Source organism: Solanum stenotomum, chromosome 12, assembly GCF_019186545.1.
Source record: "Solanum stenotomum isolate F172 chromosome 12, ASM1918654v1, whole genome shotgun sequence".
NCBI lineage: Eukaryota > Viridiplantae > Streptophyta > Magnoliopsida > Solanales > Solanaceae > Solanum > Solanum stenotomum.
Genome location: NC_064293.1, coordinates 45221299 through 45249285, shown reverse-complemented (window position 1 = coordinate 45249285; position 27987 = coordinate 45221299). Strand labels below are relative to the sequence as shown.

At 34.6% G+C, this 27987-nt stretch overlaps 4 protein-coding genes across 7 annotated transcripts; 1 reads left to right on the top strand and 3 right to left on the bottom strand.

Moving 5' to 3' along the window:
* Positions 1-814: 814 nt before the first annotated feature.
* On the bottom strand, positions 815-2263 carry LOC125846705 (ethylene-responsive transcription factor RAP2-10-like). Its single transcript, XM_049526277.1, has 2 exons — positions 1999-2263; positions 815-1622 (listed from the first exon to the last, which is right to left on the bottom strand). Exon 2 carries the CDS (start codon positions 1614-1616, stop codon positions 1116-1118), a length of 501 nt encoding a protein of 166 aa, XP_049382234.1. The 5' UTR covers positions 1617-1622; positions 1999-2263; the 3' UTR covers positions 815-1115.
* Positions 2264-7232: 4969 nt separating this feature from the next.
* LOC125848889 (uncharacterized) lies at positions 7233-13032 on the bottom strand. Of its 4 annotated transcripts, none has more exons than XM_049528854.1 (10): positions 12585-13032; positions 11089-11151; positions 10268-10352; positions 10110-10178; positions 9789-9861; positions 9519-9567; positions 8900-8982; positions 8748-8817; positions 7610-7692; positions 7233-7506 (listed from the first exon to the last, which is right to left on the bottom strand). In XM_049528854.1, exons 1-10 carry the CDS (start codon positions 12906-12908, stop codon positions 7461-7463), a joined length of 945 nt encoding a protein of 314 aa, XP_049384811.1. In that variant the 5' UTR covers positions 12909-13032; the 3' UTR covers positions 7233-7460. The 4 variants fall into 4 exon arrangements, with proteins under 4 accessions (XP_049384811.1, XP_049384810.1, XP_049384812.1 ...); XM_049528853.1 differs by having other exon boundaries at positions 9789-9864; positions 12585-13020; XM_049528855.1 differs by lacking the exon at positions 11089-11151 and having other exon boundaries at positions 9789-9864; positions 12585-13006.
* Positions 13033-17996: 4964 nt separating this feature from the next.
* On the top strand, positions 17997-21522 carry LOC125848843 (SUMO-conjugating enzyme SCE1-like). The gene is made up of 5 exons (XM_049528787.1): positions 17997-18173; positions 18279-18362; positions 20367-20519; positions 20609-20722; positions 21250-21522. Exons 1-5 carry the CDS (start codon positions 18105-18107, stop codon positions 21310-21312), a joined length of 483 nt encoding a protein of 160 aa, XP_049384744.1. The 5' UTR covers positions 17997-18104; the 3' UTR covers positions 21313-21522.
* Positions 21523-22214: 692 nt separating this feature from the next.
* LOC125848571 (probable inactive receptor kinase At5g67200) lies at positions 22215-25752 on the bottom strand. The gene is made up of 2 exons (XM_049528452.1): positions 24130-25752; positions 22215-23222 (listed from the first exon to the last, which is right to left on the bottom strand). The coding sequence occupies exons 1-2, from the start codon at positions 25553-25555 to the stop codon at positions 22654-22656; spliced, it is 1995 nt and encodes a 664-aa protein (XP_049384409.1). The 5' UTR covers positions 25556-25752; the 3' UTR covers positions 22215-22653.
* Between the last annotated feature and the right edge of the window lie 2235 nt (positions 25753-27987).

Sequence of the window (27987 nt, the reverse complement as noted above, 5' to 3'; positions counted from 1 at the left end):
GAGGTAAAAGAAAATACATATATGACAAATTAATTGAAGTAGGCATAAATCAGTCTACATTTTTGTTCAGAGTTAGCAAAACACAAAATCACACACTACCCACTTGCACCACACTCAAGCCATTGTAGGGACAGTGTTGTTCCCTCATCCTCACCCTTTAGGCGGCCCTTTCCAAGTGGCCGCGGCAGTTTCCCACTTGAATCCACTGGTCTATTCTTTGGGAATTTTTGGTGTCGGATAAAGATAATAATTTCATTGAAATTAATTTAATTATAGTTAATTTAGAATATTAGTTAATTTCAAAATAATTTCCATACTCAAATGTTAAGGTTAGTTTATAGTTGTACCATATAAAAGATAAAGATGGTTAATCCCTTAAGGTACATCTCACCACTGTACCAAACGACCCTCCTTGTACTAATGCAATCACAGTATCTATCTATCAGATTAGGTATCAAAATCAATCCAAAAGTTAAATTCGAGTCTAGTGATCAAATCTATCCTTAGATCGAATCGATGCTCAAAACATAAAGTTTCAATCTCTTAAGCCTAAGACATACATCTCCACTTCTGAAATTCATAAAAAATCTTTTACTCATCCACTGTTCATGCTATAAAAAAAAATTGACTACAAATAGTAACAATTTAACGCCCAATTCCCTTTTCTGTCGCCGCCACACACGCTCTCCTCACTCAATCATTTTTCTCCAAATAATAAACAATTGGTTAGTCTTCAACATGACCAATATGCATAATCCATCATTCACACTAACATTTGTTTCCCCCACCACTAAAAGACCCCAACCAAGCAAAGTACAAACAGAATTGCGATAGACAAAATAATAACACAAATCCCCTTTACATCTTACAACATCAAAACTGCTCAGCTGATAATTTGTTCTTAAAGATAAAGTAAAATTAAAGAAAGAGGTAATAGTTTTTTTTTTTTTTAAAGAATATAACAATCCTAGGCTACCAAGCTAGGAGTCGTCGACACAACCTGGAGCGGCGCTTGTATTCTTACCAAAGCACTTCCTCTTACCCCAACCAACAAAAAGAGCACAGATACTACTAATACTATTATAGGTAATATCGATAGTAACTAAATAGTAGTATTACCAGTAATCCACTTCTGGATCTTCGGGTTCGGGCTTCAAGTTTAAATCGGGCTTCTCTTGAAACCAACAAGGCTTCAATTCTGACGGGCTTGCCGTCTCACAGTGCACCTTTTCTTCTGTATGGTTATGATGGGTTGCAAGCGAGTTCTGTACAGCATCAACTTGAGCACCAACTTCTATGGCTTTTTTACGAATTGAAGCAGCAGACAAATCATTAAGCCCACCATCACCAACTAACAACTCAGGAAAATTCAATCGGGCCGAAGGCCCTCTTAGATAATACACCGCCGTATCATAAGCCCGCGCCGCCGCCACCGGCGTTGAATACGAACCCAACCAGATCCTCGAACGCTTGTTGGGTTCTCTAATTTCTGCAACCCATTTTCCCCACTTCCTCATACGAATCCCTTTGTACGGCCTTTCGTTCTTTCTCTTCCCACCACAACAAACCCCTGAACTTGCAGCAACTCCACTTTGACCCCCACCACCTATCTCCATCTTTCTCTGACTGTATAATAATTATGCGAAATTACAGGGACTAAATTACAAAATTTTTGTTTCCCTGTAATCTAGAGCTAATAAACTGGGAGGAATAACAGAGAGAGAAAGAATACCCATGAAAAGGCAAAAGCTGGTAGTGAATGAAGAAAAGGTTATTGTGGCTACTCTACGTTGATTTTCTTAAAAGCATTTTTTTAAATTATTAACTCTATAATAATAAAAGACTCCTCAAAAAAAATTGAAAAATGAAAAGAAAATATGTTGAAAGCACCGACACAATCAATAATAATAATAGTAATACCAGTAACCTGCTGGATAGTATAATTTTTTCAATTGGCCCTTTTGTTTTTTTATTCAACAAAAGCTTAGCTGCTCGTACCTCATAAGATATGGTGGTGGTTGGCCATCCGCCATGTTAAAAGCTCCCCAAAATCCTCGCAAATTTTCACCTATAGGCTATATAGCTAGAGATGTAGGTGTAAATATCCTCTTCTTCTTTTTTATCTCTCTTGGATTTCCTCTTTGTTTTTGGAATCAAATTTGGCTGCTCTAATGATGGGAGATGGCGTATTATGTGAGCTAAGGGAAATTTAGAGAGAATTCAATAATGGAAAAGCAGTTGTCATTTGGTTCAGTGGTGACGAGAGAAATGGGATTTTCTAAACTATATAAATAAAGATGATTACAATAATTCAATGAAATTCATTTTTTTCTAATCCCATGAAAATTTATTGTCGCTATCCTTTTAAGCACACTAGGGGAAGATTCAAGGATAAGGTGGGGATTTTCGGAAACCCAATAATATTTGCCTCAATACTATATATATATTAAAAAATTAATAAGACGAAGTTGCTTACATAATAAACATTGCACACTTTCAATTCTAATATTATAAATTTCCACTAGATAAACTGTTAGTATTAGAAATTGATAGTATTTTAGTTATTAATGATTATCGTAGGAATAGGAATTTATGTTTTTAGGGAATTAAAGAGCTGTGGTGGGAGAGTTAGGTCGGTGGTCGGTGGGTTGGAATAGATAATGGTGTGAGTTGGAGTTACAAAAATACCCCTGTAAAAGCAGTAACGATTTTTGACGGAATGACAATGTAGCCCTTACACACATAATTTTGGCGCCTTATTGGTGTGGTCGGAGATTCCTATGCTTGAAAGCTGAATCATGGGTGTACTACCCACTCTGTCTCCCATTTGGTTCCAGGGGAAAAGTATTGCTACTTGTTGTACTTTCTCTTCTATTTTCTACTATATCTATCCATATGGTCTAAGTATATGCCCCATAATATATAACACTTGTTCTTTTTAAATTGATTTTATAAGTTAAGATGATATAAAATGATACATTATTTCTCTACAGATTAACGGAGTATTTGGTTGGTTGTCAAATTTTTAAAAAAAAAATTGGATTGAAAGAGTGGTACAGTATACATTGTTCTGTCGAGCTTGAGATTTGAATTTGAAATCTTGAACTGTATTTCGATACCCTCAGGCCACAAACACTAAGTCAGCCTCGTTTAGAGAATTTGAAGTTTTTATACATACACAAAAATATAAAAATAAAACATCTTATATATATATATATAGTGTAGCTTTTTGTTTGAGCGGGGTTTCAAGTGTACATCTTCGCCCCTCCTAGATCTGTCCTTATTTGTGTAGGTAGATAAGTTGTTTCTGAAAAATCATCACCTTAAGAAAATATATTATGCATAAAAAAGAAATACAATAATAAAGAAATCAAGTAAAAAAGAGATTTAAATAATTGAAATATGAATTTGACAACATAAGATTTAAACTACTAATAAAGACAAAAAAAAAAAATACTTTTAAATTAAGCAAATTTCTATATAATAATTATCACTTCATTATTAATCACAAATATAACAATTCTTGGACCGTTATCACCCCCATAACAATCTCTTATTGTTATTAACTTAAAACATTTTTAATTTCTCTTTTTAGTATAGTAGGGGAGAACTGATTTTTTAGGTCACGTACATTTTCTTTAAAAAATTATGATCTTTTTACAGTGATTAAAAAACCTTAATTCTTCGTATGGTATTATATCATTAGATATATATAGTTAAAAAACACTATATTAATGGTCACCCTACTTTAGAGCGCAGGGAAGCTATCTAGGGAGAAGAACATTTTCTCTTCTCTATTAATCTCTATTGCCCCCCCCCCCCCCCCCCCCCCCCCCCCCNCCCCCCCCCCCCCCCCCTCCCCCTTCCCCCCGGTCCACTTAAAATAAAAGAGTTTACATATACTAATACTATCAGACAATTTTACACGATCATAATATATTTTTAAAGTTATAAGTATATATTTTATAAAATGTTTGCCTAGAGGTATTGATTGAAAATCTGTTAATATAAAAGATTATTTATACTAATGGTATATATATATATAAAATTAAACGCAAAATAAAATATGTTTGTATACAGTAATATATATTAAAAAATTTACACCTATGGTCACAAACCAATAATGACATTAGTGATATTTGCACGTGCTAAAGTCATGAATCCAACTCTAATCTAGTGAGAACGGAACTTTGGGATATAATCCAACTTCCATTTACTCTGTATTTCTAGTAACGGAGTATTCGTTTACACGTAATTCTCATCATATTTGTTACCTTTCATTAATATGAGCGGATTTTATTTTTCAAATTGTATATGTATTTTTCAGAATTGTTCTAAAAGGCTAATGATGGACTTAATTAAATACTGAAAAATATCATCTAATATTTTATTACCGCCTCTGCTAGGATTTGGTGATTTATTTTATCTGTATTACACTGTTTTGTTTTGAAGTGAATGTCTCATTATCTAGCTCCAACAGGCAACAGCCCCACGTCTTGTTAGAATTGTTTTTTTCCGTTCGAAAGTTTTATGCAAATACATATAATTAAATTTGAAAAATACTGTGTAATCACGAGCAAAAATAATGAGTACTAATTAAATCAAACAAAAATTGGAGCATTTTCATAAATTGACACTCTCAGTTTATATAATATGATCAACACAACATATGATCCACCTAACCAGGGATTAATTAGGTAAAACAAAGAATGGTCAATACAAGCACGCTCACATGCAACATTGGCTAAACAAAGAAAAGTTTGGCCTGGAAAAAAAGAAGAAGAGTCAAACTCGCCAATAAATTACCCAGAAAGAAACAATCGGATTAAAAGGTGTAGTGCTATCAAATAAAGCAACCCAAAATTGACAGCTACAGTAAGGGGCGAATTTAGCCTTCTAGATACAGATTTAATTAAATTCAGAAATTTTATTTGAACTATTTTATTTTTTAAGAAATCTATTCAAATTATTAATTTCGAACGTATAAGCTTCAATTTTTTTAAAAAAATGTATAAGCTTCAAAATCTAACTATGTGACTACTCTTTTAGTGTGGCGATTTGAAAGAAAAGTATTATGTGTGACAATTTGACTTTAATGTTCTGTCCTCCTGCCTACAAGTCAAAAGATGATTAGTATTGATACTAAAGGATTTGGACATGCATGAGCAATGATTGATGGGTTAGTTGTATTTGGTCGTGTGCCTTTGAAACTAGTCACCGCAATGAGTGCGAAAACATTTTTTCCAACTCAAGTAAATACAACAACAACAACAACATACCCAGTGGAATCCCACTAGGTGGGGTCTGGGGAGGGTAGAGTGTACGCAGACCTTACCACTACCTCGTGGAGGTAGAGAGGCTGTTTCCGGAAGACCCTCAGCTCAAGTACATCAAATCCAAGTAAAAGACAAAAAATATATAAAACATAACATCCAATAAGAAAATAGTGTAAAATCACCAAAGGAGACAATAACATCAAGAAAATAATGCGAGAAGTGAACACAGTAAACACATTAGGCTATGGGTAACACAGACAAGAACTACAAGCGCAATGCTAAGACTACTACAAACGCTAACAACCCATACCCTCGCAAGGAAAGACAACACGCTAACCCAACTAACCTTCAACCTTAATACGCGACTTCCACCCCTTCCTATCTAGAGTCATGTCCTCGGTAATGTGAAGCTGAGCCAAGTCCTGTCTAATCACCTCTCCCCAATACTTCTTAGGCCTACCTCTACCCCTCCGCGTACCCTCTACAACCAGCCCCTCGCACCTCCTCACTGGGGCGTCTGCGCTCCGTCTCTTCACATGCCCAAACCATCTCAGTCTCGCTTCCCTCAGCTTGTCCACCACAGAGGCCACTCCCACCTTCTCCCGGGTAACCTCATTCCTAACCTTATCGCTCCTAGTGTGCCCACACATCCATCTCAGCATCCTCATCTCCGCAACATGCATTTTTTGAACATGTGAGTTCTTGACTGGCCAACACTCCGCTCCATACAACAAGGCCGGTCTAACTACCACTCTGTAGAACTTACCTTTGAGTTTAGGTGGAATTTTCTTATCACACAAGACTCCAGAGGCGAGCCTCCATTTCATCCAAGCAACCCCAATGCGATGTGTGACATCATCGTCGATGTCACCACTTCCTTAGATTACAGACCCAAGATACTTAAAACTTTCTTTCTTAGGAATGATCTGTGTGTCAAGTCTCACTTCCACATCTACCTCATCCAACGCATCACTGAATTTGTACCCCAAATATTCTGTTTTGGTCCTACTCAACCTGAACCCTTTGGACTCCAGCGTTTGTCTCCACACCTCCAACCTCGCATCGACTCTATCCCGCGTCTCATCAATCAGTACTATGTCATCCGCAAATAACATACACCATGGGACCCTCTCCTGAATAGACTGCGTCAACTCGTCCACCACCAAAGCAAATAGAAAAGGGCTAAGGACTGATCCTTGGTGCAGCCCCATCTCAACCGGGAAATGTACTGAATCACCTCCAACCGTTCTAACCCGAGTCTTGGCTCCACCGTACATGTGAAGTTTATTTTAGTTCAATTGAGTACGAAATTTAAGTGAAAAAAAAAATTAAAAATATGTATAATTTTATTATCTTAAACATGCAATATAAAATATTTAAACTAAAGAGTTATTAAATTAAGATATAGACGCTAAACAAACTAGAAAAGAAAATTATTGAAGTAATAATAGGGATATTTCATAAGAAGAGCTACAGATGGAGGCCATCATGAAATATTCCATGCATCTAATTTACTAATGCCCTAATTTTTAACAATCTAATTCACTGCTTATTCAAAATGCTCATCAAATTAATAAAAATAATAATTGAAGGCTATTTGTGTTCATAACCGCCGCTCATGTTAACATTTAATATTTTGACCTACTACTAGCCAAACCACGTGGGCAATAGGACTGACATGACAATTTAGAAAAAAACTACTATAAATATTTGTGAGGAGCATTTGGAGTAATATTTTGACTCCTGTGATGTAAAATAATAAGACAGAGAATAAACTGTACTGGGTACTTTGGTTTAATAAACTTTTTTCTATTACTAGAAGATATCACATTATGGAAAAGAATTAACTTCTTGAGAAAACTCAAACTATATAGTATAAATATAGTTAGGTGCATATGACAAATGCCCCCTAGTTGATGAGACAATAGAGAAAGGGGACAGACGGCAGCAAAGGGAAAATAATAAGTAACTTTCACATATTGAAGAAGAAACTTTGACAAAAGAAAAATGTGTATTTCGCAGTATCGACCTCCAAACGAAAGAAAATAAATAAATAAAGAAAACATTACATGTGAACAAGAACGTAATAATTTAAACCATTCTCAGTACACAACCAAGCAAATGATACATTGTTATTTGTTAATGGCGTTGCTCGACTGGATCTTTGTTGTAGTCCCAAAGCATTTACCTTGATTTCTTACTTCGCAATCCCATCCGTGATTTTGCATATCTAAATATGTCGTCAAGGAAAATTATAATGCAAAAGCAGAAAAAAATCAAAGAGAACTAAGGGTTGGGGTTCAGAGAAACCAAAAGAATTGATGAAAGGATACTCCAGTCGCATGCCCTCTCCAGACGAAGAGTGTAGAATGGTCCCTTGAAGATGACTCAATGCCTCGGTTGAGCTGGCAGTGTCCTGGAAATATGGATTAATTTCAAATTCGACCTCTATTTATTCGAGTATTTGAACTTGATATGCAGCAGATTATTTAGACCTTGATGTTGTAGCAGACCAAAAGAAGACAAACACAATAAAGATAATAGTTACTGCTTCCAATAGTTGTACCCATTGGCACCTTCCCCACCAACCCCTTCTATTGGGCACGGTAAGGGTTGTATAGGGAGTTAGAAGCACTAAATTTCTTCGTAAGGGAAAGACAACTTTATCAAGATAACAGATCGGTGAAATCTAGGGTAGGACGTTCTGCAATCAAACAATTACTTAAATGAAAATGCAACAGTTGTCCTGTGCTTAATGTTTTCTTGAAGAATGTAACTAGGAGATGCATATGAACCTCCAAATTAAGATTGCTGAGACTGCAGGACAGAACATGTACTAAGGTGTCGTTTGGTGTGAAGGATTACACAAAATAGTCATGGGATTAAATTGTAGTGTCACTTAATTTGTTGTTTGGTTGGCATGTCCGGGATAACTTATCCCAGGATTAATAATTAGTACCGGGATAAGTTATCCCTCCCCTTGGGTGGTATAGTAATCCCGGGATAACTTATCCCGGGATAAAATAAGTAAATGACAAAAAATATCCTTTAAAACCTTTTTTATACATCACTTTTCACATTCATGAAGGGTATTTTTATAAACAAATAAATTGTTCTTTAAATTTATGCAAAGCCTATTATTTTGAATACAACACACCAAACACTCAATAAAAAATATTCTCAATATAACTTATCCCATCATAACTAATCCCGTCATAACTTGAATTCAAACCAAACGACTCCTAAATCCTTGTTAACTGGCTAAGGATTTAGCTCAATGAAAAAGGGGGTAATGAATCAGAAGAATAGAAAGAAAATGGTGTTGGTTTAGGGATGAAGATGCACTTAAAAAAATAAAAGACATCTTATCATTATCAACAAAAAAAAAAGATAAAAAGATAAAGGACGTGCAGAAGACGTGTGCGAATGAGTTGAGCAACTGCCACTTCAGAAGAGGAGAGTTAACTTTACCTGAAAGTCGACAAATGCAACAGGAGCTCCATACGTACTCTGCATCTTCAACTTTAAAAACCCCCGAAATCTGAAAATGTCAAGAAAGCACATAACCATCCAGTATACCAAGTGCTTTAGTCGTTAGAACTAAAAAGCAATCTAATCAAAACCTTGAAAATACTTGAATCAGTTCTTGCTCAGTACAACTTTGGCCCAGATTAGCAATGAAGAGTGTTGGACATGGCTCAGCTGCCTGTTAAATTTAAGGTCATGAGTGATCATTACATTACCAAAGAAGAAACTTCGGAATCGAAGACTGGGAGACAATTTAAAATGCTGAATTTTTAGAAGAAGATGCAATGTTTGCACTTCTACCAGAAAAAAATTTGGAAAGCTGTAGAAAGTGCTTCGATCTTAATGTTATGAATCATAACTATGATGCACTTCATGACATCAACAATCATTTAAAAGCACGAGCAAAACCTACATATCAAAGGCCCATACAGATTAACTAATCGTACAACACCTCCAGTTTAAACTTGTTGATTAGTTTATCAATCATAGGATTCAACTAGGACTTCAAATACAAGCTTGTCACCTGATATGTAACTAACCAGAGCCATAAAAAATTAGATTTCAAAGAAAAATGCCTTAAAAGTCGGCAAAGATATTTTCCAAATACATGCTGAAATTATAGATCGAACTAACAGAACAACCAACCAAATTATCAGCGATTTAGACTGGCACATTCAGAAGAACAAGCGATGGACCATGTATCAGACACCTTACCGTTTTAGAGGCAGCTTGATTCCCAACTCTACCATCAAACTTTCCCTGACTGAATCACCAAACAAAAAGAAAATTACAATTTGGAATAGAGATCATACACAAGATCCATACAATACTAAGATTCAATACCCTAACTTCATGGAACAGGGAATACAGAAACTATTTCTATCTGGCTCTCGACCTTCCAGCTAGAAGTACAAGTACTTGGAGCATTCTTAGTCAGAAGGAATCAATTGAGTAACAAAAGTGTGCTTAAGTAGTGCAGATGACCTTTGTGTAGGTGGATAACCAATTGTGTTGTAAGCAGAATTACCCATTCCAGGCATGTGAATGCTGCCAAAACCTGCTAGTGCCCAAGCGTGCAAAACATGTGCAAAGTGAGCATTTAGATAAAGTGCTTTGCAGTGACTGACGAGCAGTTACATCCTTAAATAACATCAAATTAGTTAAAATGTGACCGGCAAAAAAAACATCTCTAAAGCAAATTGGTTCGTATGTAGATGACATGATGGCCTACAAACTTGCAGATTTTCATGCATGTACAAATTCAAAGGAAGGGAGTGTAAAATGCTATAGAGGCAGATATTATACCAGTACCACTGTCTCTAGAAATAGCAGCAGAACCTTTAATCCTCTTCTCTGATACTGGCCTTCCATCATCTGTGGTTTAAATCAAACAAATTTGTGACGGCCTGAGTAGAATTAATTCCAATAATTTAACCAACAAATGAAATTCACTCGCAACCGACCTGGCCGTAACCTCTTAGACTTTGAATTTGATTTAGCAAGCTCAATGTACAATTTGGAATCTTTCTCAAAGTCAAAAACCATTCCCTGGACACATTTGGAAGCAAAGCAATTAGACTCCTTCCTAACATCATAATCTATTTGTTAATTAACAAATTCATGACCAAATACTGTGAATGAAGGAAGAAATCTGTGCCTATATATGTCCAACGCAAAAAACTGACACAAAAAAGGGATTAGAACTATGCACTAACCCTCATTCTTTTCAGCTTTCTTCATGTTTCAGGCAGGTCAACTTACACATCTAACAGAAGAGAACTAGCTCTCTAAAACATAGAGTAATACTTGTCAAGTGCAAAATAAGATGACATTAGATGCCATCCCTCTCAGGCTAAACTTCATTCAATTTTGAGATCAGGGCAAAGATTCCATCTTCAACATTCTTCGAGCCATTCTCCTTTCAAGTTTGGATAGTCCACAGCCACTGCATTATTACTAAGCATCCACTATAAGAAGCAAAAGACAACTATAGTCATCTTTCTTCTCTTATGCGTGTGTTCATCTTTTGTATAAGGTAATGTGCAATCCTCATTAGAATGCTCACCCTTCTTTAGTATGATGTCCAAACATAATGTCTAGTACTCCAAATTGTGTAAGGTTTACTCACATTAGGTAAACTGAAATTTAAAAGGATCTTTGTACTTTTTTTCTAAAAGACAAAAAGTAAACTAGTGGCCCTATATGGTTACACAATTATCCAAACCAGGGACATTGGACTAGGAAGGAAGCAATCATTTATTCAAATATCAGAAAAGGGCCTTACATTCAGTTCATACATTGCCATAAGTGCTGAATGCTGATCTGCAAAGACGGCAAAAGCAAATGGCTGACAGAAACCAAACAATGCATCAGACAACAGTTGTGTCAGACTTATATATGAGAAGAGCAAAGACGATAGTGTGAAGCAACTGAAAGAAGTTAACTGTAGATCCAATAACATTTTATAACCAGAAAATGTGGTTACGAGAAACCCTTTTGCTGCAGTGTCCAACAAAGATTAAAGCTTGCAAAGCCATAGCCAATAATACTAGCAATAGCACTTATAATCGTAAGGTAAACAGATAATGTATTAGTTGAAGGAATTTTATCCTATGAGAAAGCTAGCATCTTTGCTGGTCGGGTTCACAGAAGCACCTATCTAGTTTTACCTTCACCTATGCAAAGTGAATGCCATACCCGATATTCTTCAATATCTCTACAAGAAGTCTAAATTTGGAACTTTAGCTGTACTTTCGAGAATTCTAGGTTTCTATGGGCTATGTGAATACACCTAGATTTTGCAATCACTGAAGCACTGTTGTGAAAGGTGATCGCCTCGTCGTCAATGGCGAGAGGCGAGGTGAGGCGACCCTTCATCGCCTATTAGCTTTTGGTTAAAAAAAGGTGACCAATTTAGGGTTTTAAAAGTTAAAGGTAATTTTAGGATTTTCTTTGCAAATTTGCATGGTTGCACTCTTAGACTGCGACTCCAACCAGTTGACTCGACTAGACTTATGCGGAGACCAACCAAACTTTTCCAGCGACTCCAAAGTCTAACCAATACGTATTTCTTCTTTCCTTCTTATGATTTCTTCTTTAGATTTCATTTTCCTCCTTCTTCTTCAGACTTACTTCTACCTCTGTTTTCTTTCTCACTGTTTTGACTTTTGTTCTGTTTTTTTCTAATTCACTTTCTAGACTTTTGTATGTACTATCTATTTTCAGTTTTTGAATTGAAATATTTGCTAATATGTTATTACTATTGAGATTTTGATTATTGATAAATGCAATTAAATATTTTAATTGTATGGTATTAATTGGCGCCGCACTTTAAAAAGGCGAGCGTCTCACCCGCTTGCCTCGCCAAGGCGAGGCAGACCCTTGTGGCGAGGAGACTCTTGTCGCCTTTCGACGGCCTGCACTGAAGGCTCATCTATGTTTCCTAAAACTATGTGAATCGAACTCCAAAAGCAGAATTTCCACCAGGAAATACAACCCTGAAGCTCTTCCATGGATATTTTTTTCTCTCTTTTTCTCATAGACAACTGAATTGTGCTTGGAGTTAACCAATACTATATAATCATACACTGCAAAAGTGATGGGTTATATAGGATAAATCTTATGCATCCCTTCCGCTCTATTCACACTAAATACCTAACTATCTGGGATTGTTTATAAAGTATAAATCCTCTATATCCAATTCGCTCTAATTGAGCCCAGTTAAATGTGTATGACACTTAAAAAGCATTCGCATTAGTTTGCGCCAATAAATGTAAATACCTGAGAATTACTAGAAGTTTGGCTACGGAGATGAGAAGATTCATAGCCTGCGAATTCTCGAAAGAGGTTGTAAATTTCTCGAGGCTTGACATCTTCAGGGAGCCCAGCAATGAAGAGAGTTCGAACATCGCCGTGCGAATCCTGAGGATAAAGAAGGGGGGCGGATGGATGGTGGGGGTGATGGTATTGCGGAATAGGAAGTGGTTGGACCACCACCGGCGGCAGCGCGTGAAGTGTGGTGCCAGGCGGCGGCGGCGGAGGGACTGGTGGTGGTGGCGGAGTTTGATAATAGGGGTATTGATAGTACTGGGCAATTTCGTCCATTGGAGAACACTACGGAGACTAATCACTGCGTCGGATTTTGCCCTATTTGGTGCTCCGTGTTGCAAGTCCGGCGATAACTTTTCTACTTTGATCCCTCAATTTTATAGCTATTTGTTCTTTTAATATTAGCCATTTTTCATCCTAAAATAACTTGTGTTCTCTTGTTTTATATGTTTGTTCTTTAAAAATTGTTTCAAAAAATGTTCTCTAATTAAGATGTCATTCAATTCTTAAAACTAATTAGAGAAAAAAAACTTATAAATAATGTAGACCGTAGCGATTATGAATGTTAATATTTTTTAAAGATGCATACAAACAGAAAAGACAGAGAGAATGTACGGTGACATACGTATAATTTTTTATCGTGTTATCTTTAAAAATGAAAAACAAAATATATATAGTACTATACCTTTTTAAAAATAAATATTTATAACTTTTTTTTATTGAGCTTTTTCCTTTTTAAATGTATCCAAATAACCTAGTTTTGAAGTTTCACACAACTTTTGTTTAAGGAGTGTCACCTTGCGGTATAGATCCCTTTTATTTGTTTTTCCTTTTTAATCGTATATATATTTAGCAAATTTTCTTGAGGAAGTAATGTCACGTGATACTCCATAAGCTTACTTAAATCCGCCCCTGGATACGAACAAAATAACTATTGAAGAAGGATATTACGAACTAAACAAGATAAAATAAGACATTTTAAATAGAACATTTTGATATTCATCATTTATGTTAAGTGACATAAACCATCTTCAATGGGATGGTGATGATAACCTTCATGCATACAAAGAAATGACGAGGTGGGGAATCATCTAATATGATTTCTTTTATCGTACATTCGAAAATAAGTTTTGATAATCATTCGTTTTGATGCATCTTCACCTTTTATCACATGAACCAAACATGCATCAAGTTCTTATACACCAAATACTTCAAAAAATAAATTGAGCAACTTACAAAAATAACTATATTTATAGGGTTAATGAATACCAATAGCTATAAGTATGCTATTTACAATAAATGACTACAATTTATATCACTTTTTCGTTGTATTTTTGTATAGTTTTTTTTATTTTTTTATTTATACATTAATACATCTTTAAGTACAACAAACTAAAAAAGGAATTGACTCTAAATATAACCCACTATCCTTACATTACGTCCATACAATGAGCAACTTCCCATAATTAACTTTATAACTGAAAATTACTCATTTAAAGACATATCATATCATATTCTTTATCAGTTTAACAAAAAATGTGATACATCATACTCAATTTTCTTGTTGTCTCCATAATTCTTATTTTGGCGTCGTGAAGGTATTAATAATTTTTTTTTGTTAATTCAAGTTATTGTATGTAAGCAAATTGTTGAATTTGTGAATGAAGGTTAAGTATTTCGATTTTGAATTAGGTGAACTACATGGCAAAAGATACACTAGTTGTTAAACAAAAAATGAATACACCAATATAGAATACAATGAATACGTTGTTGTTAAACACAAAAATGAATACGTTGAATACAACTATACTTGTATTCCCTAATCAACTTTTTATCTTGGATATAGTACTTATCTATCTAGATATAGTTGTATTCGCAAATCAACATTTCAACTTGTGCTTATAAAACAATACAAGTATTTATGTATATAAATATGGATACATTTCAACACCGTTGTTAAGCAAAAATATGAATACATTAGACAAACGAGCAATAAAGATACAATTTGTGGGCATAAAACTGTATAAGTATGAATACATTAGACACATGAGCAAAAAAATATACAATTTGTGGGTATCAAACTGTATAAGTATTCTTGTAAATAAAATTTTGAAAAGGCCAACAATATTGTATTGATGTATCCAACTATACTTGAATTCCTTAATCAACTTTTAAAATTTGACAGAGTACTTATGTATTCAAATAGAATTGTATTCACAGATCAACAATTTAACTTGTGGTTATATAATAATACAAATGTCTATGTACATAAGTATTCTACTATATACAAAATTGACAATCAAAGAACCCTTAATCTCTTTTTTGTTCATGTTCTTCTTGTACTCATTTTTTAACAACTATATACATACGAAATCAAATTTTCACACAATTTCAATACAAGAAGACAATCCATAATATAATGACAATGGCACACAATACATGTGTTGAGATATATAAGTAAATGACATTAAACTAAAAAAAATAAAGCATACAAATCTCAATTTCATTTTCCTCTTGTTCCTGCTCGACTGCTCTTTTTTCAGACCCATTTGAATCACAAGATTAGTTTTCACTTTTGAACCTTTTTTCCTCTTTACTAATTTTTCATGTTCGATTTCTTCAAGCAGATTTAAGGATATATGGTCATTAACCTTTTTTGTTCTTCTTTCGTTCTCCATTGCAGTAATAGAGCCTGAAATTTTGACTTCTTGTTGAGTAATACACAAATCAAAAGAATGTAGTTCATCCAATAATTTGTCAAATAAATGTATATCTCTCGTAACCCTCCTTGGAGTATCAATTTCAACCATTGAAATGGATAAACAAATTCTTGAATCAAAACCCTATGAAAATAGAAGAAAGTGTAGATGTGTAGATATATAATGTTCATAAAAATGAGATAAATATGCAATTAGAAGATATCTAATGGATACAAAATCACAAAAATCGCTCCTGCAATGATGTAATGGATCTTGAATTTGAATGAATTTCAGGGGAAAAAATCAGAAAGTATATGATGTATGAATATTGATGAAAGAGAAAAATTTGATGATGGTAAACATGGGAAAAGATCACAAATGTGTCTGCCATAATTAATTAGACATTCAATAATTACTTTCCTATTTAATATTTATTTATTATATTAGTTATACATATAAAAAATTATTTATTTGTACATAATTAACTTTGCTATTTATAGTCTAATTATATCCATATAACATGAAAAAAATAAAATATAGTTATTTTTCTTGAATATATATGAATGTTTGCCATATTATGAAGTTTTTCCTAAAAAAATATGCATGACCAAAGTGAAGATTAGACATAATATGCATTATCAAAATATTTCTTTATTTAGTCATAAAATTATACGTTTTATCCTTTAAATGAATTGATCTTTAATTTTATTATTCGAATGAATTAGTCTTAAATTTTTGTCCATTAACAGTTAATCTTATGCCTAATAAAGCACACGTCCTTTAGAAACTAAAATCATATCCACTCATCACTAATGAGATATTAATATATGTACATATAAATTTATGTCTTTAAAAAATTGTTTATCACGATGCAAGTGAAAGACTAGCACAAAATAAGAGAAAAACGTAAATGACCCACTTTAACAACCAAGTGTAGTGGTTTGGGCTAAGATCGAGTGAGCCCAACTAAGAATTTATGATAAGTAGGCTGACCCCTTAAGAAAATAATCACTCTTGTGGTCTTGTATTTAGACTTTGGTAAAGTCGCTAACAACAAATCAGTACATCATTTGCTCGTTTATTGGGTTAATTTTTAATTTTATCCTTCAAATAAGTTTTTTATTTTATTTTTTTATTCTTAAAAATCAAATTTATATCTAGTAGAAAATATTTTTTTCTTGAACATAATGATATATGTATAACTTGTGAGATACTATGATGTAAAAATATAAGGAAAAATGGTGTGATGTATCCTTCAACTTTGCACCTTGTTATAAAAGTAGCTTATACATATCTTATTATTATTATACAAATGACTCACATATATTATTTTCGGAAGTGGAAAAATATTTTTTTTAATTAAAAAATAACTCATATAAGGTATATTCAATCATGTTCATATTTTTTTTACTTCTTTGATTTAACGGTTAATTTAAATTTATTATTTTGATAGTCAAATTTATTTTTTCACTAACTTTCTTATAAAGTTATAATAAAATGACCCATTTTTCTTACAAATACAAACAATAAATTACAATATAATTGTAAAATTGTTTTAATTTTTTTCTCTTTTTTCACTCACACAGTTTTTTTGTAATTTTTCACATGTTTATACTAGAGAATAAAAGAAAAAATCAAATAAAAATAAGAAACTCAAATAATGATATTAAAAAAAGTAAAAAAAAAAAGTGAGAGAGAAAGATCATATACTACAATTTGCTTTTTTTTACTTCAATTAGATGAGAATGATATATGAGATCCATTTTTGTAACAGTAGAGATATATGTGAATCGCTTTCCTAACGATAGAAATATATCTAGATCACTTTTATAATTAGTTGTATATCGACTTTAAATAACAAAATTAAAGAATATAGCAAATCTTTTCTCAAAATATAAATTTACGCTTCGAAAAAATATTTACCCTATACTCCATATAGAGTAAACAATAAAAATAAGGGCACAAAAGTGACAATGACCACCAACAAGTGTTGTGGTGGAGTGATAAATATTACTTTTGATTTTTTTGCGTGAATCTAAATTTAGTCGGGTTTCAATGTGGATAACCGTGGAAAACCAAAAAGAAAGTGAGTACTGCTTGATTTTCTGCTTGAATCCAAATTTAGTCGGACTTTAATGTGGATATAATTGAAAATAAAAAAAAGTGAGTACTGCTTGACCTTTCTACGCGAATTCAAATTTAGTCAGACTCTAATATAGATTATAAATACAGTGGAAAACCCCAAGAAAAGTGAGTATTACTTGACTTTTTTGCGTGAATCTAAATTTAATCAAACTCCACGATGAATATGGTGGGAAAAAAAGTGACAATGGCCCATAGGCCCCCATAAGCAGTGGCGACTAACGAAAGCAGGACCATTGACGTTTTCCACGTGATCGTACATAGTGGCGTGGTTTTCACGCTAGAAATAGAATATTTTATTGAAATCTTTTTTTTCCAAATAAAATCGGAATCCATTTGACTTTTATCAAAACCCATTTAATAAAAAGAGACCCGACCTAACAAAAAAAATAAAAATAAAAAAGACAACAGTTTCATTACTCCTCTTCTTAATCCTATTTAGGTAATTCTGTCACCATTAATCTCCACCGTTCAATCTGCCACTCACAACTACTACTTTACAGGTTCCAGACTCGTTTCACTTCTCCCTTTTTTTTTTTGTCCTTTTAAAAGGGGGGGCAGCCAAGAAGAAACACAACTCTTCTGAGAGATTGTTCACTGCTCATTTAGTTATTAACCTTGAACAACAACAATGTCGGGAGGGATTGCTCGTGGTCGTCTTGCTGAGGAGCGCAAAGCTTGGAGAAAGAATCATCCCCATGTTTGATTTCATGACCCTTTTCTTGATTTTCTTCAGTTTTATAGTTTCTGATTTTTGTAATTTTGGTTTTTGTGTTTTGTTTGTTGTGATGAATTTTGGGTATAGGGTTTTGTTGCTAAGCCGGAGACACTTCCAGATGGGTCAGTGAACTTGATGATTTGGCACTGCACTATCCCTGGTAAAGCTGAGGTGTGTTTTCATTCTTCGCCTTTGTTCAGTTTTCTTTCTTATGAATTGGGAAAGATTGGTTCTTTAATTGTTTGTGAGGATGAGGGGAAACCATGGGAAGCCTTCTTCAGTGAACACCCATTTTAGGGGTTAAACAATTTGGTTAATCTTGGTTGACTTTTAGTATATGTTGATGCGTTGTTTTGATTGAAGTACCTTGGTTTATGGACTGAAATTGAGTTGTTCTGTTACTGCAGTTTAGCATTAGTTTTATTTTATACCTGTAAATGCTACAGTTTATAGAGATTATTTGAATAGCTATTTGCATTTTGTACTGCTGGTGATTATGCAGAGTCTTTCGCAGCATGGAGAAAGAAAATACACCCCAATCCATTAATAGCCTCAGAATTCCGACTATCTTCTTATTTTAATAGAGATGCTTTTTTAAATTGCTATGCGATTTTATCAAACAAACATTTGCTTTTGGCAATGCATAATGTATTTTTCTTGTTGGTATTGCTTCCTTTTCAAAATTGTTGAAAAGACCTTGAGGGATGTTGATGAGGTGCTTTGAGTTGTTGGTGTTCCCTACTTAGGCCTCAATGGATATTCTTTCTCTCGGATTCGGTTTAAGTGACTGCAAATCAAACTCATCTATAAAACGCGAAGAATTGTCTCTAAAACTAGCACTTGGTTGAGAAGAATTATGTTTCGTCAAAAATCTAGCCATTTCAAATCACAAGAATCAACAACAAATTCTTACCAAAAAAAAAACACTTAAAAAGAAGAACTTACCAATTTATGCAGAGATACTTGTAAGTTGTAGATTTTCTAGCAGCCGTACATTTTGTTTAGAATTGTGCTAGGGAAAGGAATGAGATGACAAAAAAAGGGAGTTAAGAAAGGGGGGTGGGGCGGGGTCAGTTGAGGTCGCAAAAATGAGTTTTAATATAAGCAATTTTAAAAGAGGTTAACTCTAAAGAAAAAGTTGATTTTAAAGTTAAAAAAACGTTACCTTTTGTGGGAATCGAACTCGCGCAGTCGCAGTTCGAGATGGCGACTTCGACCAGTGCACCAAAAAGACTTTTGGTTACTAGGGTGCACAAAATCAAATATATTATCGTTTTATCAACTATCTATACATATATATATACCCTTTTTTCAAAAAAGTTACCGGGTGCATGTGGGTCTACCTCTGTTGCTATATAATTTTGCACCCCCAATTTGAAACTCTTGGCATGAACTTCATATTTCTGAGTTCTTTTTTCGAGAATGGTAGCAAACTCCATATCTATGACTTTATCAGCATGTGGTAATAATTATATATTCCTTTAATAGTTTATATAACGGAAGGCATATCTAAATAGAAAACTCAACCTGTTCTAGTGAATCGCCTTTTGAACATGAGTGGGAAGGTTCTAGAAATCACCGCTACTTCCTTCAGAAAAGTTCAGAGCCTCAAGAGAGGGAAGAAAAAGAAATAGAAGATGGAAAAGCTTTTATGGGATTTCTTTTTCTTTCCTCATATATCCAGGGTTAATGGAAGTAACCCTGGACCGTTCCTTTCCCCTAAGGAAAAGTTGGATAATTCAAATTTTAACACTACGAACCTCGTCATATGAAGTAGCACAGTTCAGTAGCAAGCCTTAAGTTTTATGAGTTGTTGGCATCATATTAGAAGTTGTATGCTTTCTGTTATTTACTCCTACGTGGTAAAAAGGTTTTCTGCATATAGAAGTACATAGTGTATGCCTAGTAGATGCATTAGTGTCAAACTTCAAGTGTAAACATGCAGAGTACATGTATGTTAAGATGGATCAATTGATTTATGTACCGTGCAAGCTGCAGAGTGCTTCTCTTATGCTTCTGGTTTCTTCCCTGCTTCCCTCATATCAGAGCATATAATGCTTGCTAATCTTGTAGCATTATCCTATTTTAATGAAAGTACTATGCTTGTCTGATGTAGGGGAACTCGTCTTTGTCTTTCTGTTATTGTTTCTCCTAACGACAATTAAATGCTTGCAGACTGATTGGGAAGGTGGTTGTTATCCACTCACAATTCACTTCAGTGAAGATTATCCGAGTAAACCGCCAAAGTGTAAATTCCCACCAGGCTTTTTCCATCCCAATGTCTATCCATCTGGAACAGTTTGCTTGTCGATCCTCAATGAAGATAGTGTATGTGGGCTATATGCTTTCTTTGTATTCGCCTGCTTACTGACTGTGCTCAATGTATGATGGCTTATTATTTTCTTTTTCTTGTGTAGGGGTGGAGACCAGCCATCACTGTGAAACAGATACTGGTTGGTATCCAGGACTTGTTAGATCAGCCAAACCCTGCTGATCCTGCCCAAACTGAAGGGTATCATATGTTTATTCAGGTAATTTTGATTCAAAAAATGTTAATTCTCCATTTTTACAAACTCATTTCCTGCTCTTGATGTTATCCTTAAATTGTGTCTATTTTTCTGTGAGAGACTTTTTTTTCATTATAATATGTTAAGATGAACCATCGAACATACTTTCCTTTACCCTTGCTGTCTCAATTAATAAAACAATATTCTAATAATGTTCCTGCACATGGAGATTAGAAAGATACTGGCGGCTTTTGCAGTAGGTTAAAGGCATTAGTGATTGGTGCGTCATCATTTGGGAGCTCCAGAACCTTCCGATTTCTCTTTCTCGAATTATTTCAGATTCTAATAATACATTTAGGAAATGGCAGAATGATTCGTAGTTATCTCATTAGTGGGACAGACATTGTGTAGATGATGTTAATAATAGTAGTTTAGAGGTCCATATTGCGTCTTTTCTTGGTCATGCTTGTAACTGTTGAAAGATGTATAAGTTCTGAATAGGAGTTTTATTCTCCCTGTTTGACGCACATTCATTTGCTGAGTTCTTGCAGGATGTTCTGGAGTACCGAAAGAGGGTGCGCCTTCAGTCTAAGCAGTATCCACCTCTTGTTTAAAGAATGTTGGTCTAATGTTGTGGTGGCTCTATAATGTACGTCTATGTTTGCTGTCAATAGAGGACAAGGAATCTTCCAGCTAGTGATTCTGATTGGTATTTGTTTAAGTGGAGAAGTAAATATTTATAACTACAGGATTTTTATCTCTGATAGACTATATCTGTAGAACAAGCACAGCTGCAAATTGTTATCTAAATGTGTTGAAAGTTATTTTCTTTTGCAAAACTGCCAAAAATCTTGCTCCAGGGAATATACTGTGTGTTTTGGATCCAAAATTAGCTCTGTTCTTTCTGTTTTCTTCCTTTTTTTGTTGTTCGTCTGAAAATGCCAATGTAACAATAAGGGAACATTTTTCACTGGCAAGTCTTTGGTACGTTTTGATTCCTTTGGGAATTTGTCTTTGCCTGCACCAAGGACACATTAAATTGTTTGATGTGATATCTAGTTCACTATTATAAAATGTTTCACTCCCTCTATGATAAAGTTTAGTAATGTTAGTTCATTTTAACTTTTTGTGTAATTTCCGGATTGATTCATATATCTCTTTCTTATATGAATGAAGAATGATTGATAAATTTTAAATAACATTTGAGAAAATAGTCCAAGAAAGAACAGTTCGATTTCTCATCAATCACTATCATATAGTAAAATAGAGTAGAAGAAATATTTTTAGTCAAGGAGCATTGTTTCTTTTGTTTGCACCTTCGCTGGATATTAACGTGTGATGGAAAAAGTTACAATTATTGAATCCGTGAGCCATTATTATGTATCAATTACTCGTATCTGTTTGTTTGAGAGCCTGTGGCGATTCTTATTTCCTTGGGAGTTGTGTAGTCATTAAACAACTCTTCTCCTGCTAAGTTGATACTAACCAACCATGCATAGAAGGGAGAGTTCAGAATTTGGGTTAGCTTTACCATTCAAGATTATACAATATTCTTCTGCCATTAAGGTAAAGCGAATACATTTTGAAGTTCTTTAGAAAAAGAATCACAACCAAAACCACCTACTACAATATGCCCTAAAAATATAGGCACTATATGTTTGTGTGACCAAAAAAGAGGGATTTCGACGAGGGGAACAAAATGTGTCATAATCTTCAGTGACTAAGTTGACCATGTTCTAGCAGATAGACCTTAACCTGTCAGTTTTAGGTGTTTACTGCTGAGTAGTAAAGGTACAAGCACCATTATAGATGATAAGTCATTTGGTCTATCTGAGCAAAACTCAATTACAGATATGTTGTCGATCAATGGCACTTTGCCAAGGGGGAGATGACACTTACTTACAATTGACCATGTACCCTCGCTGGTTAATGATGTAACTGCAATTCAGAAGAAGCTATGAGTATCCATTATGTGCATCTCTTTTGTTATTCTCCACCATTGCACTATCCTTTATATCTTGTATCATTTTCAAGATTTGCCTCATTGTTGGTCTCTGTTCTGGTGATGTCAAGCTACATATACTAGCAAGGTCAACTAGCATTGCAAGCCATCTATCCTCCTCATTATCATCCTCCCTCATAGCTCTAACCCAATCTGGCACATCAGGGGGAGAGAGATGGGGATGCTGAGATGGAGGTTTACCCGTTAAAAGCTCTAATAACAGAATGCCATAGGCATATACGTCAGACCCTGGTGTGGCTCTTCGTGCTGATTTGCGCACTTCTGGTGCTTTATAGAATGCTGAATCAGGATCATCCTCCGAAGAAATATCTGCAAGCGCGATGATGGAGTAGTCTGTTAGACAGGCCTCAAAATCAGACCCTAGAAGGACGTTGGAGGATTTCAAGTTGCCATGAGTGAGCTTTGACGCTTGATGGATGTAAGCAAGGCCCTGAGCCACATCTTCTGCTATTTTTAGACACGATGTCCAGTGAAGAGGCTTTGCCCTTGTTGATCTTGAACCTGCCACGAACAATAGAAAATTGAACACAATATATAAGTAAACGAACAACAGATTATCAGGTTTTAGGTGAAAAGACCAACCACTTAAACACAGAGAATTATAGAGGAATCAATCTTCATGAGCAGAGTAATCTATGAAAGTGAAATCCCAATTTCTTGATAGCGTATCACAAGGGGATACAAAAAATGCAATACCTAGGATTCAAAAAAATGTAAATTAAGCAAATTCATACCATTTCTGTCACTACACTAAGAGTTCCCAAGGATGTTCTAGGTCTTTCCCTTAATCCTTCTATCTAACAACGTTAACGTTCACTTGAAGTAAATTTAATATTTAAGAAACAGAGAACATTTGGACAAGTAAAAGGAAAACACCAAAAAGTTACTGTCAACATCCTATTCAACTTAAAGAAGAAGCAAACATACTCATAAATACCAAAAAGACAGACGCAAGAGCCAAGGACCATTTGCCTCAATGCATGATAAAAAAAATTTGAGGAACATAATGCTATCAACCCATACCGGTCAGTCAGTGACAACCTGAAACTAAAACACATTACTATTTGGCTGCCCTGTAAACACAAACTTTGCAATTGTCGGTAGTGAACTCAGTGGGAGCCATGTTAGGCATCCACACTAAAAGCTAAAAAAGTCCCCTGCTACTACAACCATAGCAACCACTGAAAGATCCAAAACACTACAACTAATTTCTGTAAAGAAAAAAGAAAAGCTAGATAGTGATTAGCCAGTAGCCACAGACAACTCACTCTTCCACTTTTTTCTCCATCACAGGTCCACCAAATTGACTTCACATTGACCAATTAGCAGAATTACCAAAAATGAAAAATAAACATTGATCCATTTCAGATGAACTAGTAATGATATATTAAAAAGTTAGAAACTTTACCATGAATTAGATTGAAGAGACTGCCATTAGGCTGATAATCATAGATAACAAGCCTTTCTTGTTTAGCCTGAAAGTATGCTCTGACTGCAACCAAATTGGGGTGCCTCAACATCCCAACTGACTCCATGTGTTGCTCAAACGCTTCTGCACTCGTAATCGAAGTTTTACCAGCATCCAATCGCTTCACTGAAACGATTAACTGACTAGCCATCAGAGCTTTATACGTTGTTCCAATTGTGCCTCTTCCAAGCAACTCTGCTGATGCTCTCATTAGTTGTTCTAAAGAATACAACTCTGTTTCCCCTGAACAAAATATAAGATTTCCACTCTTCATCTGTTGTTTGGGGGCTTGAAGCACTTTCATTTCCTTTTCTAATTTAATCTCCTGGCTACTATCATCTGGCTCAGAAACCGTTGCGTTCGCCGCACTATTAGTGATGGTCTCAATGGTACATTTTGTTGCTTTTGATTCAGTTTCAGTTTCTTCTCTTCTCTTTTTCACAAAAGCAAAAAGACAGAGAACAGCTGCAATCAAGATCAATGTTCCAACTACAAAACCCAAAACGACACCAACTTTTTTGTGCTTGTGCTGAGGTGGTGGAGTAATAAGAATACCCTGTGACTGTGCGTTTTGGTATAGCGGTGTGGGCGGAGAGGCAGCAGAGGAAGGCGAATCAAAGAACGGAGCCGAACGGCACGGCTTATCAACAACCTCACCACAAAGACTAGGGTTCCGTAAGAACGAGCGTATGTTAAATTTCTTCAGAGTAGGAGTAACAGGTACTGGACCAGTGAGGTTATTATTAGACACATTGAATATTTGGAGTTGGGTCTGGTTCAACGGTGGAATCGAACCGCTAAACCAGTTGGAATCAAGCCGCAGATAGTTCAACCGGTCAAGAACAGTAAGCCTAACAGGGAGTGAACCAGTGAGATTGTTCCGAGAAAGATCAAGAATAACAAGACGGTGAATAGAAAGAACAGAAAGGGGAAAAGTTCCAGAGAAAAAATTATGATCAAGAAACAGAGTTTTGAGGTTGGGAAGACCGGAAAGATCAGGAATAGGACCGGAAAGTGAGTTATTCCTAAGATTAAGGATTCGGAGTTGGTCAAGATGAGTTAAACTATTCACCGGAAAAGTACCCCGGAGACTAAACCCTTGAAGAACTAAACGCACAACACGACCCTGTACACATTTCACTCCTCGCCATTGACAGTAATCAAAACGCTCGTTAAGTGTGTAATGAAGCTTGTTGTCAAGGTCAGCTTTTGACTTGAATGACAATAAAGAAACAGCGTCGGAGGGAAGCAAAGAGTTGAATGGAGCAGAAGGGGTAGAGGTAGCAGCAGCAGAAGAAGAAGAACAAAAGTAGAAACTGTAGATTAGTTGAAGAAGAAAACAGAGCAGAAGCATCAATGGGGACATTGCAAGTTATGCAACTAAAATTGTCGAGTGATTTGGTTTAGTGACTAGAGGCCAAGTTTAGTGTTTGTTGTTGTCATGTTGTGCGTGAAAGGAGGTCTGAAAAATGGACTGGATTTTCGGAGACAGTGAGGAACTATGGAGAAGAGTGAAGTGGGAAAACGAGGGGTAGGGTGAAGAAGAAAGAAAATGACAAATATGGTCCATTAATTTTGGCCTCTAACGATTACATAAGCAATAAATTGTGCTCATTTTTCTTTCTTTTTTTCAAACTTAAATGACTCTGGAAATAAGTTATTTTACGATTATTTACTTTAAAATTAGTTATTTCATTCTCGATATGCTATAAAAAAAAATGCTAAAATTCCAAAATAGGGTAAAGTATTTCTTATTTAAATGATTATTTTGAAGATTAAGAACCATTTTCGGAAATATAGTTATTGGGGAGCAGCTGGCTTAGAACATGGGTCAGTGTCACGTGAAAGTGGAGAAAGTATTTACAAGAAAAACAATTGGAAATTTTTGTATAGAGAATAGCCATTCGTCCGACCTTCTGCTAATTTTACTCATTTTATTTATATAATCGTGAATGTGTGCATATTTTTAATTTGTCTTAACACACTGCTACAATCTCTCCCCTTCCTCTTTATTTAAAAGGTCTTTCGCTTTTGCATTAATGATGAACAGTTATTGTTAGCTAACTGAACGGAGAATTACTGTTTCAATTTGTAAAAATTATACTATATTTTTACATGTCTATGCTACTAAAAATAAATTAAGCAGTTAAATGATTTTTTAGTCATGAGTGTTACAAAATTTATAAATAATAGTTTAAATGAATATTTGTTAAATACTTTGAAACGTTTTTAAAATGAGAAAGGTATCATTGCAAATTAGAATATAAAGATATGAGTTGGAAGAGTGAAAATTAATGGAGGTGGTATAGTCTTATCCCTTTTTGACTAATACCACATCTTTTTAAGCCAATCATAACGCGATCTTATGAGGTGAGTGATTACCCTCCCTGTTAAATATCAATATTTAAAATATAAGAAAAATATTAATAGAGTATTTGTATTTAAATCGCTTCTTGTTTGATCAAACACATTTTAAAATCTTGCAAAAAATATGATAGCCGTGATGATTGTGATATAGGTGATTAATGATGGTAACCGATTGACAATTGAGCAAGCAAGATGGAAAATGACATGTTTCCTTCTTTTCTTAAAGTCCAAACTTTCAAGGCCTCAACCAAAGTTTTCCACTCTTTTAATCCCTTCTTTTTCCCCAAAGTTGTGTCTTTTTCATATAAAGACGATTAAAATGTATTGGGGCACGATAAAAGGTTCTTTACCTCTAGAGTTGTCTTTTCTCCTCTACCGTGGGCCTATTTACAAAGCTAAAGTGAATGTTTTTACTACCTTTTTGCAATTGGGCACCTTCTAATTGCCAATAATTCTTCTAAACATATAACAATCGAAATCGTATTACTAGCAAATTATGGCGTACTTGAGTATAAAACAACTTTGATAGTTAGTTGATTTGTGTAGCACAAATGATTTTGATCGAAATATCTACTTAACGTGCCACATGATCACACCAATCGTGAATCTTAAGCTCTGAATTTGAACTATATATGTAGTACAACATAAAGAACAGTGGACTCACTGATCACTTGTTTAATAAATTAAATTTCTGAATTCAAAATCAATTATAATGACTGATGCATTGTTGGTCAAGGATCTTGAGATAATTACTCATACATGACAAAGGCTGAGGCTGAATTTCCATGATGTTGGCCCAAAATATTACTATTAATGACACCATAAGGCCCACTATCATAATTGGTTTTGAACAAATTAAAGGTCCCAACATTTCTTTCTTATTACTATTGTTGAAATTGGCTATTTCATACTAAATGGAAGTTATTACTAACGTTCGAATTTGATAGATGACACAGACAACTTCAGAAAATTAAATTACATCAACAAAAAAAAAAAAAAAAAAAAGGGCGGGGGGCAAACGTATAGTACTAGTCATATTTAAGGCTTCATAACGTCACTTTTCACAATTTTTTTATTTTTTTTGAATTGTTTCACAAACTGCCCAAATTCAATAGAGGATCTAGATAAGTTGCATTGTATTAAAATTGAATTTTTCTTGCACTGTGGCATAATGGGACAAAAGGATTGGTGAAAGATGTAGACTTGATTGAATTTTATATTGAAGCTTAGGACTTGACGACAAAAAATTAATAAAGCAAGTGAGTCCGAGCAAATGGCATGTTCTAAATTTAGAGAGTTCTATTTTAGTTGATAGTTCCAATTGACCTAACATTATAGTTGGCACCTTGCATCAAGAATTGATCATCCACACAAAAATTGTGCTCAAAAAGCAAATATCCCTCTTTTTCTTCTTATTCTCTAATACGATTC

Coding starts and splice junctions, on each gene's coding strand:
- LOC125848571 (XM_049528452.1), bottom strand. CDS start 25,555: ATGTCCCCATTGATGCTTCTGCTCTGTTTTCTTCTTCAACTAATCTAC. Junction 23,223..24,129: donor TCTCTTCAATCTAATTCATG/GTAAAGTTTCTA, acceptor TGTTCGTGGCAG/GTTCAAGATCAACAAGGGCA.
- LOC125846705 (XM_049526277.1), bottom strand. CDS start 1,616: ATGGAGATAGGTGGTGGGGGTCAAAGTGGAGTTGCTGCAAGTTCAGGG.
- LOC125848843 (XM_049528787.1), top strand. CDS start 18,105: ATGTCGGGAGGGATTGCTCGTGGTCGTCTTGCTGAGGAGCGCAAAGCT. Junction 20,520..20,608: donor CGATCCTCAATGAAGATAGT/GTATGTGGGCTA, acceptor TTTCTTGTGTAG/GGGTGGAGACCAGCCATCAC. Junction 20,723..21,249: donor GGTATCATATGTTTATTCAG/GTAATTTTGATT, acceptor GAGTTCTTGCAG/GATGTTCTGGAGTACCGAAA.
- LOC125848889 (XM_049528853.1), bottom strand. CDS start 12,908: ATGGACGAAATTGCCCAGTACTATCAATACCCCTATTATCAAACTCCG. Junction 11,152..12,584: donor AAACTTCTAGTAATTCTCAG/GTATTTACATTT, acceptor GGTTTCTGTCAG/CCATTTGCTTTTGCCGTCTT. Junction 8,983..9,518: donor ATCAAGCTGCCTCTAAAACG/GTAAGGTGTCTG, acceptor TAAATTTAACAG/GCAGCTGAGCCATGTCCAAC.